This window comes from Mus caroli, unplaced genomic scaffold, assembly GCF_978045245.1.
Source record: "Mus caroli unplaced genomic scaffold, Mus_caroli_1 scaffold_9, whole genome shotgun sequence".
NCBI classification, from domain to species: Eukaryota; Metazoa; Chordata; class Mammalia; order Rodentia; family Muridae; genus Mus; species Mus caroli.
In genome coordinates, this window is record NW_028227264.1 from 30,587,623 (window position 1) to 30,606,838 (window position 19,216).

Genomic DNA, 19,216 nt, shown 5'->3' on the forward strand with positions numbered 1-19,216 from the left:
AAAGCAATCATCTATAAGCTATTAATGTATATTCTTTCTTTAAAACTCTTCTCAATATAGAACTCTCATATAGAAACAAACATTTTATTAACACCTTATCATGGTATCATATTTGGAAGAAAATAAATTAAAACTGTACAGTAACTACCTTTACTAGCATGAAAATAAAAGTGACATTGACTGTGACTTAGATAAAATCCACCTGGCTCAAACTAAACTGAACAAAACAGCCAAGAATGCTACAGGCTTGGTTGAACACATATTTTGCCATAAAAAGTAGCTTCCAAATACAAGAAGACTCAATTTTGGCTTTTAGTCTATATTTCTACAAATCCTTAGTCAGCACCTCTTCCCTAATGTGAATCTCAGTCTCCTTTCCAGTCTCTTTTTACACAGCTGTTTTTTCCCAATGCAAATTCACTTGCCTGTTCTCTTCATGTGCTGCTGAGTTGGGAAACACACTAGAATTATTCAGCATTTCCCAGATGCCTGCATGGATGTCTAGGTGTTTCCTTGGATATTCTATGTCCTAAGAATTCCATTTTAATTCTATATGATGGTTAGGAAGTAGCTAACAGTGAGTTTTGGCCATAGCAAACTGAGTGGACTGGGATGACTTTGCTGGTTTCCATAGAAGAAAAAAAAAGTAAAAAACAAAAACGTTTCAAAGCACAGGCTTTTTCTTCTGATGTCCTTGAAATATTAGTCTAAAGTTACCTACTCTAGGAATATCCACAAGCATGGTCACTCTTTATTCCCATGCCAAAATACAACAAAAGTGTGGTATATGGGCAGGAGACAATGTCACATTGGCTCAGGTGTGTATTTTAAGTGAACTTGACAGTTCTTTCTCGATTACCTGTGGATTTTTGTGGAAACTTTGCATGTTTCTGTTCTGTTTTAAAGCAGAACAAGTCATATTAGAAAGCTCAATTCCTTCCAGAGTCATGGTGACTAATAAAATCATGCATTCTGTTTAAACAAAACAGAACAGAAAAAATCATGGTCCTGACTGTGTCCAAAGCCTCAGGTATTCTGATTCTGAGCATGGCACACGACTCTTTTTTTTTTCTTTTTTTTTGAAATGTTGCTTTATTCAATAACAAAACGAGTATGGGGAGGGCGGAGTATATAAGCCAAAATGATCGATTAGGCATTGGTGTTTAAGGGAGATTAAAATATATCTAAAAAATATGTCTCCCATCTGCTTTCCCATATTCACACTCTACACCAGCCAATTTCTCCATTGACCTCTTACGACTCAGAACCCACTGGGGTAGAAAGTCGCTTCTGTGTGCTCCTTGCTTTATCTCTGCTCAGCTTATGGATGGGGATTGAGAGTTTGCGGTTTCTGGTATTTTTGTTATTATGAGTTTCTATCATTTTCACCTACTATACTCAAGCAAAGGATACAATAGAAACCAGCACTTTGCCAGGCTAACAAAGAGCTATCCAGTCCTTTTCTACTGATACTGTCAAAGTGAAGAAAAAAAGCTCTGCCTAAAGCACACCTTTATCCTTCTCTACACACCCTAGACAGACAAAAGAATGTGCATCCTTGCCAAAGCATAACCTCCCAACTCAACTTCTTGTGGACATGATTTCCCAACCATCTCTTTCTAGGTCTACTTTTCCAAAATTCTCGACATTTTCTAGAACCCACAGAACAACCTTGCTCTCTTCACTGCTTTTCATTATTTTCTTATTTCCAATCATCCTCTCAAAAGTCCACATGCACAGCAATGATCCTCATAAGGTCTGTGATTCAGTGCTTACAAACACCACACAACTGAATAGACATTAAATAAGCCTCTGCATCAGACAGGATGTGATGTGAATTATACAGGAAGTTCTCCTCTCCATGATTCATACTCCCCCACTTGGGTGCCGATATTTCACTCAGCTCCTGCCTGTCCTTTGATCACTCTGTGCCTGCTTCCATACTCTCAGCTGTTTCCACTATGATGCCAAATATATGACTGCTCCCTCCCATTCTGAAATCAAACTTCATTAATGCCTGTAGACATTTTTGAACACTCACTCACAGTGACCATTATCTTCAACACACAAAGACATTTTTTGGATAGTTTCTAAAATTTCAAATGTTATCCCCTTTCCCGTCCCATCTCCCCCCACCCCCGGGACACCCTACACCATCTTCTTTCTAGGAGGGTGTTTCAACCACCCCAACCACCCCAGCCTCCCGAACTCAGTTCCCATACACTGGGGCATCTATCGAGCTTTCATAGGACCTCTCCTACCATTGACTACAAGGCCATCCTCTGCAACATACGCAGCTGGAGCCACATGTACTCCTTTGTTGATGGCTTAGTCCCTGGGAGCTCTTGGGGAACTTGTTGGTTGATATTGTTGTTCTTCCTATGGGGTTGCAATCACCTTCAACTCCTTCAATCCTTTCTCTAACTCAGCTATTGGGGACGCCACACTCAGTCCAATGTTTGGTTGCAATCATCCATCTCTATATTTGTAAGAAGACCACCATATCAGGTTCCTTGAAATGCACTTCTTGGCATCCACAATAGTGTATGGGTTTGGTAACTGTACATGGGGTGAATCCCCAGGTAGGGCAGTCTCTGGATGGCATTTCCTTCGGTATCTGCTCTATACTTTATCTCCATATTTGCTCATGTGAGTATTTTGCTCTTCTTCTAAAAAGAACGGAAGCACACACACTTTGGTCTTCCTTCTTCTAGAGTTTCATGTGGTCTGTGAATTGTATCTTGGGTATTTGTAGCTTTTGGGCTAATATTCAATTATCAGTGAGTGCATACCATGTGTGTTCTTTTGTGATTGGGTTACCTCACTCAGAATGATATTTTCTAGTTCTATCCATTTGTCTAAGAATTTCATGAATTCATCATATTTAATATCTGAGTAGTATTCCCTTGTGTAAATGTACCACATTTTTTATAGCCATTCTTCTGTTGAAGGACATCTGGGTTTTTCCAGCTCCTGGCTATTATAAATAAGGATGCTCTGAACATAGTGGAGCATGTGTCCTTATTACATGTTGGAGCATCTTAGGGGTTTATGCGCAGGAGTAGTATAGCTGGGTCCACAGGCAATACATTGTCCAATTTTCTGAGGAACCACCAAACTGATTTCCAGAGTGGTTATACCAGCTTACAATCCCACCATCAATGGAAGAGTGTTCCTCTTTCTCCACATTCTTACCAGCATCTGCTGTCACCTCAGTTTTTTATTTTAGCCATTCTAACAAGTGTGAGGTGGAATCTCAGGGATTTGATTTCCATTTCCCTGATGACTAAGGATGTTGAATATTTCTTTAAGTACTTCTTGGCCATTCGATATTCCTCAGTTGAAGATTCTTTGCTAACTCTGTACCCCATTTTTAAAAGGGTGTTTTGATTTTCTGGAGTCTAACTTCTTAAGTTTTTTGTATATATGGGATATTAGCCCTCTATCAGATATAGGATTGGTAAAGATCTTTTCCCAATCTGTTGGTTGCCTTTTTGACCTGTTGTCAGTGTCCTTTGCCTTGCAGAAGCTTTGCAATTTTATGCAGTCCCATTTGTCTATTGTTCATCTTAGAGATAAGCCATTGGTGTTCTTTTGAGAAAATTTTCCCTTGTGCTCATGTGTTCAAGGCTCTTCACCACATTCTTCTCTTTAAGTTTCTGTGTATCTGGTTTTATGTGGAGGTCCTTGATCCACTTGGACTTGAGCTTTGTACAAAGATATAAGAATGCGTCAATTTGCATTTTTCTACATGCTGACTTCCAGTTCAATCCACACCATTTGTTGAAAATGCTGTCTTTTTTCCACTGGATGGTTTTAGCTCCTTTGTCAAAGATCAAGTAACCATACGTCTGTGAGTTCATTTCTGGGTCATCAATTCTATTCTATTCATCTACCTGCCTGTCATTGTACCAATACCATGAAGTTTTTATCACAATTGCTCTGTAGTACAGCTTGAGGTCAGGGATAATGATTCCCCCAGAAGTTCTTTTATTGTTGAGAATAGTTTTCACTATCCTGGGTTTTTTGTTATTCCAAATGAATTTGAAAATTGCTCTTTCCAACTCTATGAAGAAATGATTTGGAATTTTGATGAGGATTGCATTGAATCAGCAGATCGCTTTCAGCAGGATGGCCATTTTTACTGTATTAAACTTGTCAATCCATGAGCATGGGAGATCTTTCTATCTTCTGAGATCTTCTTTGAATCCTTTCTTAAGAGATTTGAAGTTCTTGTCATATAGATCTTTCTCTTGCTTGGGTTAAAGTCACACCAAGGTATGCAATATATCTTTCTCAGCCTGTTTATCCTTTGTGTAGAGAAAGGTCATGGATTTGTTTGAGTTAATTTTATATCCAGCTGCTTCACTGAAGATGTTTATCAGGTTTAGGACATCACTGGTGGAATTTTTAGGGTCACTTATATATACTATCATATCATCTGCAAATAGTTATATTTTGATGTCTTCCTCTCCAATTTGAATCCTCTTGATCTCCTTTTGTTGTCTAATTGCTCTATCTAGAACTTTGAGTACTATATTGACTAGAGAGAGAGAGAGTGGGCAGCCTTGTCTAGTTCCTGATTTTGCTTCAAGTTTCTCTCTATTTAGTTTGATGTTGGCTACTGGTTTGCTCTATGTTGCTTTTAGCATGTTTAGGTATGTGTCTTGAATTCCTGATCTTTCCAAGACTTTTATGAAGGGATGTTGAATTTTGTCAAATGCTTTTTCAGCATCTAATGAAATGATCATTTTTTTCTTTGGGTTTGTTTATGTAGTGAATTACATAGATAGATTTCCTTATATTGAATGATCCCTGCATCCCTGGGATGAAGCCTACTTGATTGTGGTGAATGATCATTTTGATATGTTCTTGGATTCAGTATGCAAGAATTTTTTGAGTATTTTTGCATCAATGTTCATGAGTTAGATTGGTCTGAAGTTCTTTCTTTGTTGGGTCTTTGTGTGGTTTAGGTATAAGCATAATTGTGGCTTAATAGACTGAATTGGGTAGTGTGGCTTCTGTTTTTGTTTGGGGTAATTGTTTGAAAAGTATTGGTATTAGGTCTTCTTTGAAGGTCTGATAAAATTCTGCATTAAACCCATCTGGTCCTGGGCCTTTTTTGGTTGGGAAACTATTAATGACTTCTATTGCTTTAGGGGTTATGGGTCTGTTCAGATGGTCTATCTGATCCTCTTTTAACTTTGGCACCTGGTATGTGTCTAGAAAAATTTCCATTTATCCAGATTTTCTAATTTAGTTGAGTATAAACTTTTGTAGTAGGATCTGATGAGGTTTTGGATTTCCAGTTTCCATTGTTATGTCTCTCTTTTCATTTCTGATTTTATTAATTTGGATACTGTCTCTGTGTCCTCTGGTATTCTAGCTAATGACTTATCTACCTTGTTAATTTTTTCAAAGAACCAGCTCTTGAATTTGTTGATTCTTTGTATAGTTCTTTTTGTTTCTATTTGGTTGATTTAAGCCCTGAGTTTGATTATTTCCTACCATCTACCTCTCTTGGGTGTGTTTGCTTTTTTGTTGTTGTTGTTCTAGAGCTTTCAGGTGTGCTGTCAACCTCCTAGTGTAAGCTCTCTCTAGTTTCTTTTCAGAGGCACATAGAGCTATGAGTTTTCCTCTTGCCACTGCTTTAATTGTGTCACATAGGTTTTGGTGTGATGTGTTTTCATTTTCATTAAATTCTAAAACGTCTTTAATTTATTTCTTTATTTCCTCCTTGACCAAGTTATCTTTGAGTAGCGTGTTGTTCAGCTTCCATCTGTATGTCTGTCTTCCATTGTTTTTGTTGGGATTTAAGACCAGCCTTAGTCTGTGGTGATCTGACAGGGTGCATGGGAGAATTTCAGTCTTCTTGTATCTGTTGAGGCCTGTTTTGTGACCAATTATATTGTCAGTTTTGGAAAAGCTACCATGATGTGCTGAGAAGAAGGTATAGTCTTTTGCTTTAGAATGAAATATTCTATAAATATTTGTTACATCTATTTCCACAAAGACATGTTGTTTGCTACTTTTCAATTCCAATTCTTAGTTGTATACTAAAGGAAAATAAACTGGTGTGTCTCCAAATGCATACCTTATAATTTCACTAAGGCCTATGATTAAGTCCTGCACTTTTAACCTTATTGCTTTGCCTGCACAGTTTCTGTAGGGTTGCAAACCTTTGGCACTCTGATTTCTTACTGGTGAGCACTGTGTCATGATCCCCATTAGCTAAACTTGAAAGAGACATATATTGTAGCCTGCATCAGTGAGATTTCTTCCAAAGAGATTCAAGTCCATCCATGAACCAGACTCTTATCTTTCAAACCTCTGTTCCTCCTATTCCTCCCTGCATGCCATCAGCCAGCTTTATCTGCAGTCACTGTACCATTCTCAACTGTATACTATTTCATCCCCCCTTACTTTGTTGGGTTTTGTTCTCCAACCTCACTACAGCAATCTGGTCTGCCATGTATCCTTATTTTACATAATGGATGAAAAGATTTATGATCCTGGAACTAATCTTCCCCAGAAATCTCCTTAGAATAGTATTTTTAGAGATGCAGCCTGTTCTATATTTCAGATATCTGCAGATACTGGATCACCTTATTAGAAGTCTCATCTGTTTCTTTGTCAGAAATATTCAGGAGTTCCTGTGCACAGTTTGCATTATATACATACAGACACATGCACACAGACACACACACAAACACACAAAATTGGTGTACATATGTAGTTAAAATACATGTCGAGTATGTCTATAATTTAATTCAATTATAATTAAAATTTGTAAGGCAAAAGTTTCCATAAAATAGAAAAAAACTCTAAAAGTTACTTTATGAATTGATTTTCCTTCACATTTGATGGATTTATAGATGTGGACCAGATGTTTGTGGAGCCCACAAGCAATGTGAGTACTTTTCTGATAAACACTAAGTATCTTTCACAGATTCAATGCAAAGTCTACAATACACACAGTTAAAATTACTCCTATAGAGACAAAACATGAAGTGAGAATCTGCTTCATTATCTCCGTCCTGATCTAATATAACCTTTCAAATAATGATCTAATACAGCCATCTAAGTAGTGTCGTGTCCATTGAATTATATGAAACGATGTAATATGACACTGAACTATTATAAATTAACTATTTGAAGCAAGAACAGAAAACAAAAGATCAACAGCATGGGTCCAGTGTATAACATCTGTGCCTCACCAACACTGATCATATTTAAAGTGACTTTAAATGTAACTTTATAGCATGTGATAAATAGAGGTCAGGAAACCTGTTTTAGCTTCTAATATAGTAAGTGGTTAGGATGGCTCTGCAAATAAATAAGAATGGATCAGCTTGCAACTTAAACTAATTTTCAGTTATTAAAATCATTAGCTATTAGATTTATGACAGAAATATAGCTGTGCATTGCTTTCAGCTATCCCTCCCCTCGTTATCAAAAGGGTAGACACAGTCTATTCAACACGCTATCATTCAGATATAGACATCTCATGAATCCTACTTGATGGGGATGATCTAATAATGACTGGATTTCCTCTGATCATTCACTTTCAAACACGTTAAACTGATCATCACCATAATACAGCACTCCCAAGGTGAAATGTCATGACCAACTTTTCTTCAACTACTGCAGGTCTACAATTCAAGAGGTGCTCAGGGAAAACCTATGGAAGCCAAGAACACAGACAGCAGTACCTTACTAGCAAACATTTTTTTTTCTTCCTGTGCCACCCAATGGAAATTCCTTCCACATTCATTTCCCAGTGGTATCTAAAAATAATACTCTATGAGGTCAACCTTGCAAAGTTCTTTGCTGGAAAGCTCTGAGTCTGGGATCATATAAAGTTCACACCATTGAACAAGTCAGAGTTAACATTAACCTCCTACATCATTTGACACAAAGCTAGTTCTCAGCTAAAGGCTTCAACATATCTCTTTGTGCTACTGTGTAGGTAGCATAATATAGAAGTACACAAAGATTTCTGTGAATAGGAAAAGGGGTACAGAATGGAAACTTGCACTCTAAACAAAGACTCATTTGTTCTCAGAGAATGAAACACTGTCAGGGATGTTAACTATGTTAGTGTTTTGGCATGCATTCATTGATTAGAAAACAAAGGTCAGCATGACACATCTTCATCACCTGACCTAAAAGGCAAACATGTAGGGACCAAGGCTTGAGGAGCTTCTCAATTGAAGACCAAGTATATAGATCCTCATTTAACCCTTTCAAAGCAAGTGCTTCTGCAGAGAGCCTCTTCACTAAGTATTAAACTTTAAAACATCTTTCTACTACTGTGGCATGCAACACTTTTGTGAAACATTAGCAACGAAACTTGACTAAGTTTCAAGATCAACTGCCAAGTTAATACTTGAAGCATAATTTCTAGAAAACCAAATAAAATTAACAAGCAATAGTCAAATATTTGAACAAAATAACGTTCTATTTCTTTAAGCATGTGATCACTTGTATATGTGAACATAAGGCATTTATTTTTATGTATTATTACTATTTGTTAGAAATGTGTACAATTGTTTCCATACTGAATTCTAACCTTTACACATTATTTAGACAATTAATTTAATATTAACTACTAGACACATCATTAGCCTAGAATAATATTTTGCTGAAAACTATTGCTGAGAGTACTATTCCCGTAGAACATAAGTAGCACCTCTAACAAAATAAGTTTCTTACATCATTGCAAGCATTTTGTGAATATCAATTGCATTAAATAGAATTAAGAGGAGTTTGCTTAAAGCAGGATTTATGGAACTCTTATTATGTTATAATGTGCAGTAATTCCTGGGAGCAAGTTGGAAAAGCAAAAGAGCTTTGAGTCAGTAGAATATTTTTTTTAACTATTCATAACAGAGCTTTAGAAACATTGTTCTGAGATGTCAAGAACTTTGCGAAATTGAAGTTTGATTCTTAATGTATATGTAACAATATGCAGATCCACTAACTACTGATAACTTCTTGTGGATGAAGAGTCAGTTTTCTTTAAAGGTGAGGCCTCTGGTAGGTTTTCACCAGACATAGTGAACGCTTCCACCCATAAGTATTTGGCAGCACAAATTGGTCTTGGCTATTAAGATAAAATGAGGGAAACAAAGTCAGGGGTGGTGGAGGAGTGGGGTGGATTTGGAAGACTTATGACCAGCAGTAAAGGTAAATACAGTAAAGATACTATGTACAAAATTCTCAGAGTTGATAAAAAATTGATTCGATATGATATATATTTTTAATCTCTTCCAAACAACTAGCAGTTGATGTTACCATTCTTCTTTATCTAACATCACACATTTGTGAGTGGATGAATTGAAAGCACATTTAAAACAAAACTAGTGTTTGCTACCAAGGCCTCATTTAATGCAAAGTGCCATGGCATAACTACTTATCACTATTTATAACTTTTATAACTATCCCAGAATGAGCAGTCGTAAAGGATTAAACCATTAATAACTGTAATGATATTTTAGGTTTATTTCTTCCCTTGGATTCTCCAAAGCATTCTTCAAGATATTTGGGTAAAGAATTAGTTGCCCCATTTTTCAAATGAGGAAACAGAATCAAACCTATAAATGGAACAAATGGCACAGAAGCACCAGACTGGACAGAGAACAATCTGGCTTCTAACTTAATCGTGTGCTTTTTCAGGACATTCCCTCCTTGCTCTCTCAAGGCTGTGCTGAGCACAAGGCGTTATTTAGACGGGGACTTTGCCAGTAAATAATCCAATTCCATTCCGGCATTGCCAAGCAGAGAGCTGCTTTCAGACTCCTCTGAGTCCCTATTGATTGCAACGACATGGAAACCATGGAAAGACCGTAGATGTCTCTTATTTAAACCTCTGAATATCACTGGGCTCTAAGTGAGAAGCAGGCAGAGGCTCTCCAGAAGAAAAAGCTTTCTTTCACATCAGTAACAAGGCAAGGGAAGAAACGACCTCACTCTCCACTTGGGTAGGAAATTTCGAAGAACATATGTGTGTACTTGAGAATACCAAGTAGCCAGCAGTGCTTAAAGACCATAGACATGAACACGTGAGAATTCCTTAGAAACTTACTTTATCTGGCTTCTTCCCAGACCTAAGAAGTCAGAAAAAGTAGAGGAGATCAGGAGACCTATGTTACAAGGCCCTATAGAACTGGGAATGAAAGTTTAAGTTCAAGAAGTGTTTCCTAGCATACTAATACATATTATAAGTAACTACTTAACCTGTCCTTTCCAAAAACAGCAGCCAGTAACTATTCCCATTTAGTGGTCTTCTGTGTTAATTTAACATCTGTAGATTGGCTGCCACCCAAAACCAATTAACATATTGTCCTATACTGCATTTCTGTCAAGAACGTATTTAAACAACAAATAAACAAGCCAATTTAATAACAAATTGGTATATTTCTTCTTCCCAAGGAATCAGCTGTGAGCATGCAAATCAGTGTTCCAAAACTGTGTTGAGTGGCTATCTGTCAAAAGTTAGTCAGAAATGACAGCAACTGTAACTTCTTTGCCAATGGAAATGATCACAGAAACAGAGGCAGGAATTATTTCACCAGGATACCACGAGTATGCTTTGTGGAATTTTGGTGACCTTGGCCTCTCCATAGAATAGCACAGGATACTTACTCAACACTGGTAGGATTTTGTTGAACTTATTCTATGGTGTACACAGCAACAGCCAATATTTTTTGAAATTTTCAGAGTCCTCCGTAAGACAGGTAGGGACAGGGGACTGAAATCAAAGTTACTTTCTAAGCCAGAGCAATACTGTGTGGAATATTCTGGCAGAAAGGATTGAGTTGGTAGAAACTGTTGTTACTGTTTTCTTACAAGGAAAAAGTGACAGTGAAGAACAGAAGCATGCATTTAAAACCGTCCGGTATAACTGGCTTTGAATCAAAGATCTTCTGCCACACTAACTTTGAAACTTTCTTTATCTCTGTAAAATGATGATTTTTTAGAAACATTTTTAAATGTGCATTGATGTTTTGCATATGGGTGTATCTGTATGAGGGTGTGGGATCCTGGCATTACAGACAGTTGTAAGCTGCCATGTGGGTGCTCCAAATTGAACTCAAGTCCTCTAGGAAGAGGAGCCAGTGTCATTAACCACTGGGCCTTCTCTCCAGCTCCTAAAAATGATAATCTTGATATTTGTTACCTCCTTCACAGGATTACTTCAGGAAATTAGAGGGTAATGAAAAAATAGTATTTAATTTTAAGCAAGATCATAGTAAATAAGTTTTCATTACTGTTTAAGTATTTATCAAAACTAGATTTTTTAAAGGATACACACAACTTAAGAACTAATTTCTCTGAAAAAGACATATAACTTTCAAATAAGTGTTTTATAGGCACAGAAGTTAACATATAAGTAGTTTTAAAAGTAAAAATATATTACAATTAGAGGCTATCCTTTCCTATTTCAGATTCAAAACCCTCACCAAAAAAATATGCAGCTTAAAAATTAGATGCTTCTCTCAGAGGGCAGCCATGTTAGGCTCCTGTCTGCAAGCACACCATAGCATCAGTAATAGTGTCAGGCCTTGGGGCCTAGAGTTAGATGCAGATACTTACAGAAGCTGGGACCCTTGCTACTGAATTAGGGAAAGGCTTGAAGAAGCCCAGGAGGAGGAGGGCAACCCCGTAAGAAGACCAGCAGTCTCAACTCACCCGCATCCCTAAGATTTCTCAGACACTGAGCATAAACTAGCTGATATGAGGCCCCTGACGCATATACAGCAGAGAACTGCCTGGTCTGGCCTCAGTGAGAAAGGATGCACTTAACCCTGGAGAGACTTGAGGCCCCAGGGTGTGGGTAGGTCTGATGGGGTAGAGGGTGGGGACATTGTCTTGAAGATGAGGGAGAAGGAATGGGATAAGGAACAGGGCAGACTGGGAGGGAGATGAGGACCAGACTGTAAAAAGATAGATTAGAGAATTGTTATATAAATAAATAAACATACAAATAAATAAATAAAATTAGATGTTTCTATCCATTAGAAATGATGCCTTTTTTTGAAACTAATACCAAAAAAAATTAAAAAAAAAAGGAAAAGACAGTTTTCAGGAAGGTAAAGTAATTAATTTCCCTAAACATTAACAGCTTCTCTATCTGAACACATCTGGAATAATAAAGAAGAATACGGTCTGTTAGTTTCACTTTCCACCCAAGTCTGATAATAGAAAATAATGTTGTTTAATGTTGTTCTTTCATAATTCTTAAATATCTTCCAATTTCTTGTGGATTTTAAGAAAATACTTTACAATTGTACTCTCCTACAGATTAGAGACCTTAGATGTAAATAGAATTTCATTTTATCACTATTATGAAAGAAAGATTATAAAGGGACCCTGGATGCAATACATCAGCCCCAGAGTTGTCTGTGAACAGCCAAATACTCTGAAAAGTTTCATTAGCAGCAGACACATATAAGACCATGGCAATATTGTACTACTGGGTGTGTAGCAGGTGATCCGTGTACATTTGTATAAATAAACTCTTTGATGTTCACACAATGAAATGACCTTTATCAGAATCAGTTATTACTGTTAAGTGACCAATTATTGTATTTTCCTCAGCTACAAACAAACAGCTGTCAAGTTTCCATAGAGGAGTGGTCAAAAGCTTCAGGATATAGGGAAAAGTAGAGTTGTCCTTTATGTCATTTTGATGCCTGTGTGTTACAAGGCATTTGAAAATAATAATTTTTGTTTTTATCAATATTAGTTTAAAAATTACTTTTGGAGTTTGAAATTTTGAAAATCTAACTGCATAAAAATACATTCTCTAAGAATTGTAGGGACTTTTAATAGTAAAAATAGTTAATGCAACTAATGCTGAAATTATAATTTTTATTTCCTTTATAAAGACAATGGTGTGAAATTGTAAAATTGTAATTTTTCCGAAACATATATATGTATATCCAACAATATAATGTTCCCATCCAAAAGCAAGCTTCGTATTTTAAGGTATCCCCAACGTCTACTCTAAAATTCTTGATTAGGGTAAGTAGAAATTTTGACACCAAATTAAAAAGCACCAGGGGGAACAAAGGTAGCACTGGCCGTTCACATTTCTGAACAATTACCTATGTATGGGATCCACAATAGAGAACACCTTGACCTTTCTCAGAGAGCTCTTGGGGACCCAAGCTTTTGTATGAGGAAGGAGGAAAGAAGACCTGTACACATTGGCTTATTGAAATGAAGTACATAACTGCATAACTTCTTCTATAGAAAGGACAGACTGGGCTGTATACCAGGAAACCTCTGTATACCTTCTTTTTCAAGCATTCAATTAAAAGTAATTATATTTAATTACAATGAAATAGTATTTTAAGATAAAAGACATAGCAAAAAAATGCTTTTGTACACTTAAAGGAAACACTACAGCAAGAAAGAGCCATTTTAGAATTTAGAAACGCCTCGGGATGTTTCAATTTCACAACTTTCTAAAGTGTCATATAAGAAATCTCACTCTTCCTCATGAGGTAGATCTATGAACAACAAGGTAGTACCCCAATATCACCCTAACATTGCACTTCCTGGCCAAGCTTTGATACTTCCGAAGTGATCAAATATTCACCAAATAATGGTGAACACTGCATAATAATCTATAACTAGAAGAAATTTGTTTACATTATATCTACATCTCTGTCCCTTTCAAAAAGTAAATGTGCACCTATTAAATTGCATAGTAACTGTGCAAGTATCATTCTTAATTTTCAAAAATGCTGATTCACATAGCTGCACACACTGCTGCCAACTTGGTTGTTAGTGGCACTTGCTCCAAGTCAGTAATGTTTCATAGATCGCATGGAAAGAACATTATTTTCAAGTGGAAATCCATTGTAAGCAAATCTAGATGATCTTTCAGTAGTTGAGGAGACATGCACTTCTTGCCACACAGGACTCTGGTATATCAATATGTATGTGATCTGAAGCTCACTTACTGGGAAACAAAGTTGTATTTTCATTATAAAATAAGTTAGGTTGAGTTAATTTTCACTGAGAAATATTAGAATACTATGGAAAGTTGTGTTTGACTCAAAGAAAACCTGAGGGACAAAAGGTCCACTCTTTCACTAGCTGACTGAATGTTCTATCTTGGCCTGTAATCCTAAACCCATCACTGGAAACACGGTGATAATTTCTGTTACTATCTGAAATCTTCAGTGAAGGCAGCAATGATAACCAGGAAATTACATCCTAGTGATTATGAGCTTAACTTCTTAACTTGCCCAAGGAGCAAATCTCTTTCCAGAAATTACACTCCTTTTTTTTTTTACAACAATCACACTGATATCTGAAGTGAGTTTAACCATACAACTTGAAAATTTCAATTTATGATACTTGTGGACACTTTCTCATTGAATAAAATTTTAGATTGAATTATCATGGTGCAGAATTTTCATTTATCTTATGACCTGATATCCAGATGTTTCAATAATAAACATATATTTATGCCTTCACTCTGTCAAACACTGAGATTTAAAAAACATATTTTATATAATTAACAGCAAGGATATACACTCCTGGCCAGAAAAATGCCTCTGGAGCTTATGAACCTGTTCTTTACATGCCAAATGTCCAAAATACCACATCTGCTTTGAAAATAGCGGGACAAATGGGGTCTCTGTTTCTACAGTACTTAACAATACTACATCTTTTTCTAAGATTAGCTATAAATTGATGTAATTTTTCAACTGAAACACAACATTCAACTTATAAGATTACAGATTAGTGCTTTTAGAAACTTAATAAAGTTATTTAATAAAAAGAGATTTTAATCTTAGGTATCTTTGGCTTCCAGTAGTTTTAACAAATCTCAGGTTGTGTTTATGAAAGTAAAGCAGGCATAAAATTCTCAACACACTGAACATTTCAGAAGTCAACAAAACTGGAATCTCTCTGCCAGCCAATGATACACAAGTCAAAACTTAGGCTGGGAATATGGTTTTCATGTAAAATAAATTTTCCCCAGAATAACCCAAAGATGTGCCAAAATTTTGTATCTATAAACATAGAGTGAAACATGTACTTCCACTCATAGGTGTTCCACAACACTTTGCAAAGAGTTACTTTATGTCAAATTGCATAAATATCTCTACAACACAGCAATGAACAAGAATCTCTTATGCCCTACAGGCTTTTACTATTTCAATCTATCAGAACAATTAATTGTCTTTCTCCTTTGTTTTTGTTCTACCTCTGCATTAACATGGCTGCTAATTATATTGGTCTGGTGACACAAGAAGAGGGAAAGGAAAAAGACCAGGATTGTCTCATCAAGCATAGAATACTTCTCAGGACTCCTAGCTGTGCGCTTGCTTAGGCTGAACACGTCTGTCTTACAGCCAACTCTATTTTGTTGGAGAACATAGTCATTATTAAGGTTTCTTTTCCATTAAGTATTCTAGCTCCTCTACAAGAAACAGTTGCATATATGTACACACGCGCGCACACACACACACACACACACACACATGAGAGAGAGAGAGAGAGAGAGAGAGAGAGAGAGAGAGAGAGAGAGGCCAACATGAAGAAATCTACAGCTGTATCATGTTTGTATATTTAGCTTCCTCACTGGTATATTTATATTTTCCAATTATTTTAAGAATTTATATTCATCATACAAAATGTCATCTGATCCCAATACATACAGTTGCCCAACATACAATTGCCCTAGCACATTAATAAAGCTCCTCTCACGTTAAACAATTTAGAGTTAACTTCCATGTTTTTAAACTGAGAGGAATATAGGAATGTTCTACCCACCAACCTATTCTTAGTTTTACACTTTACAACTGTGATACTGCAGATATAGACTATTCTGAAACCTATACAACACACACACATGTTTGGGAAATGCAATGCGACTTGGAATATTTGGGCTACATTGGTAGTTTTACAAAGTAAACTCTGGTGAGCTCTATTGTTAATGGCAATAGTTCTTTGCTGCAATACTTATATGAATCTGGGGTAGAGATATAGAAGCTGGTTTACATAGCATTGAGAATACATAAAGCTCCTAAAATTAGATCTCTTCTTTTCCCTTACAACCAAGTCCATAATACACAATTCACAGATTAAGACTTTACCATCCAAGACTTTCCTGGGTGGCGGTGGGGTACCAGAGCTGAGATGCCTCAAACACTTTAAGTAAATTTTTTTAAAGGAAAAAAGAAAAAGAAAAGAAATAAATAAATGAAGAACCCTCTGCAGGTCTTTGCAACTGATAAACAGTGAAGAAAACTTAGGAAATTCTTTTGTCAGTTTTAATAGCAAATTCTTGTTCATTTAAACACCTTGTGACGACTGGACTTTCAATAATTGTCTTCCATTCTACAGCCCCCCCACCCTTTATAAAAAAAATAAGGGGAACTGTTTAGACTAATTTATACTTTCTATGGAAAGCTACTTGGTGTTGCAGAAGTGCCCCCTATTTCCAATTAACCATTTGCCACTGACATAATTTTTCAGCCTATCTTCCCCTAAGCCCCTCCTCCTATTGCCTTTAGGAATTCAAATCGAGACATTATTTGCATTCTTGGCTTTTTAAAAGCAGCTATAGGGTATTCTTCCAAACTTACATACACTCCCCCATCCTGTGAGATCAAACAATAGCATCCATTTCAGTGGCAATATGGTACATTATGGAAGACAAGATATTATTTCTTCTTGGAATTTTTGTAGCTCTTGGGTTTTAAAGGTCCACTCTGGGGCAATGTTGTTCCAGAGTTTAAGTATCTCTCGCTGATCTACATACTTTTAGAACTCACTGTGGCTTTCTAGCTTAGAATGCTGCTAGAACACATCTGATCTAAACAAGGAGTTTTTAAGAAAATATTAAGACAATATATTCTAGGAAAATATCAAACGACAATAAATACTTCAAAACAAGTATATAAAAGCCTGAAAATCTGCATTTCAACTTACACGCATATATAGTAAAATATATATGATCACCATCCTGTTCACATTAACAAGAATGCCAAGCATAAAAGGAGAGCAACATCTCCACTCCCTTAAAGAAATTAAAGATAACAAGTTTAACCTGCACCTGCAAAACTGTCTTCAGAGGGACAGGAACGGGGAAAGGCAGAAAGGCTCACTTCTGCTGCACCCCTAAAATCATTTTAATAATACAGGTAATATGTGGCATCTTTTCTCTCTTCTTTTCCCTTCCGTCCTGCTCAATGGCAGATCTCTTACTACACTCCCTGCCCACTCTCTCAACGGTACATAAGAGAATAAGAGGACCCAAGCGTCACTTACCAGTTGCATGCCACAGATAAAGATAAGCGTGCACCTGCCACTGCAATAACCCATGGTTTCCGAGACCCCTGCCACAGCCAGACTGTCCCACGTCGGCCACCGTCGAGGCCCCAGTTTATCCAATCAGATCGTGGAGAAGAACAGGAGAACCTGCCCAGGGCTCTAGGGCTCCCAGCTGCCGCTGCCAAGGTCCAGGGAAGTGACAGTGTCCTGCGCGGCGGCGGCTGCCCCAGCCGCGCCCGCCACACATACCTTTACTCGCTCACTGCACTCCCAGCGCCGCGGGCAGCGCCGCCCAAGGAGACGCGCCCCGGCCCCGCAGGGGCAGCAGCGGCAGGCAGACAGCGCCGCCGAGCCCTGGGGCATCTGGCCCGCCAAGTTGCGGCCCACGCCCGACGAGCGCTCCCCCGCCCCGCACTCCCTCCCCACGCACGGGTGCGCGGGTTCCCGGGGCGGCTGAGATGCGCGCCGGGCGCCGCTGCTCTGCGCTCCGCGTGCGGGGCCCAGGGGCGGGGCGGCTGCGGGGGCCGCGCGGACGCCCTGCGGCGCCCTTCCCCTTGCCTAGATGAGCGGATCCCCTCCCAATCAACAACTTCTCAGAGGTCGTGGCGGGCAACAGCCCTGGCTGTTGCGGGTGTGGTGTCGCCGTGCCTGGGAGCTGCGGAGGCGTTGACTGCGGGAACAACGCGAGGGATCGGGTCGGAGGAGTCCCGGTTGCATGGCTGACTGGCTTGCTTGCTTGCTTTGCTTTGCTTGCTTGCTTGCTTGCTTGCTTGCTTGCTTGCTTGCTTGCTTGCTTGATTTCTCAGCGATGCCTTGCTTTGTTGGTATCGGTCTTGCTGAGGCAACCCTGCCAGAAGCATTACACGTGCAAGCTGTGGTGTGTGTGTGTGTGTGTGTGTGTAAAAGTACGGTTATGAAAAGGGATGGTGAGATATCAACTGGGGTGCCGCTAAGGCATTCTTCCCCACTGGAAAACCTGAATGCACTTACAGCAAAGAGCGGAGGGAGAGAAGTGGACACGGTGGCGGCCAACCAACAGTCCTGTGCTTGGCACCCGAGGGTGGGAGGCAAGGACAGCTAGGGACAGAGATTCCAGAGTTTCAAAGATTAGCCTGCTACAAGGACCGGACTGAGTTTTCTCTTGAAGTTGCAAAATGTAGGGAACCAGAGGAAATGTAGGAGTTTGGTTTTTGGTGCTTCAGACTGCTTTCTTAACAATGGAAGGAGTGGATGAAATTTGAGCACTTATCTACCAGACCTCATGCACCATCCGTTTGGTTATGTGTCCTTGCTTGGTCACACTCCAGGTTTGACAGCAGCAGTTACCTGCGGACACGCACTCTGGAGCCTGCTGCTGCCACCTACGGGTGAAAAGCTGAAGGGATAAACATGCTGGAGCAAGTGATGGTCATTGAGACCTTGGTGTTCAGAAGAGGACATTTCATTTACAGTCCCAACAGCTACTGAAAGCATTCCTAATCTGGCTACAGAGAGAGGGTGTACTGTTGAGATCCACTGGATAGTAAAGCCATTGGAATAAAGTGCTGTGAGTGAAAAGAACTGTTCATGGAGCTAAAAAAAATACCATCGTTAGAGATGTAAAACCGGAAAAAAAGAAAAAAGCTAACCAACAAGGTTCCTGAGACAAGTAGGACTTAACCCTCCTTGAAAAACGACATTTGTGTATGGTAACTTTACCCACACTGAGGACCTAGTCTCCCATCAGCATCAGCTTGAGAATCATTTAGACTGTACCGGAAAACATAATGCTGTCTGTAGTCACTATTTCTTCCTCATTCGTAATCACCTTTCGATACATGGCATTCCTCTCTGTTTTGTGGGCACACTGAATTGTTTCGTAAGCATAGGAGGCTCTTGGCTAAGAAATAAAATGAGTTCCTTGAAACCCATC

General features: G+C 38.4%; 1 protein-coding gene across 2 annotated transcripts in view; it reads right to left on the reverse strand.

The window, feature by feature from the left end:
- Nkain2 (sodium/potassium transporting ATPase interacting 2) overlaps nucleotides 1-18,197 on the reverse strand; it is a 1,169,480-nt gene extending 1,151,283 nt beyond the window's left edge. For both annotated transcript variants that reach the window (XM_021173756.3, XM_085842724.1), the window contains exon 1: nucleotides 17,302-18,197. In XM_021173756.3, coding sequence (XP_021029415.1) covers nucleotides 17,302-17,355 — 54 coding nt within the window. In that variant the 5' untranslated portion in view covers nucleotides 17,356-18,197. The remainder of the gene's footprint in view (nucleotides 1-17,301) is intronic.
- Nucleotides 18,198-19,216: the final 1,019 nt, after the last annotated feature.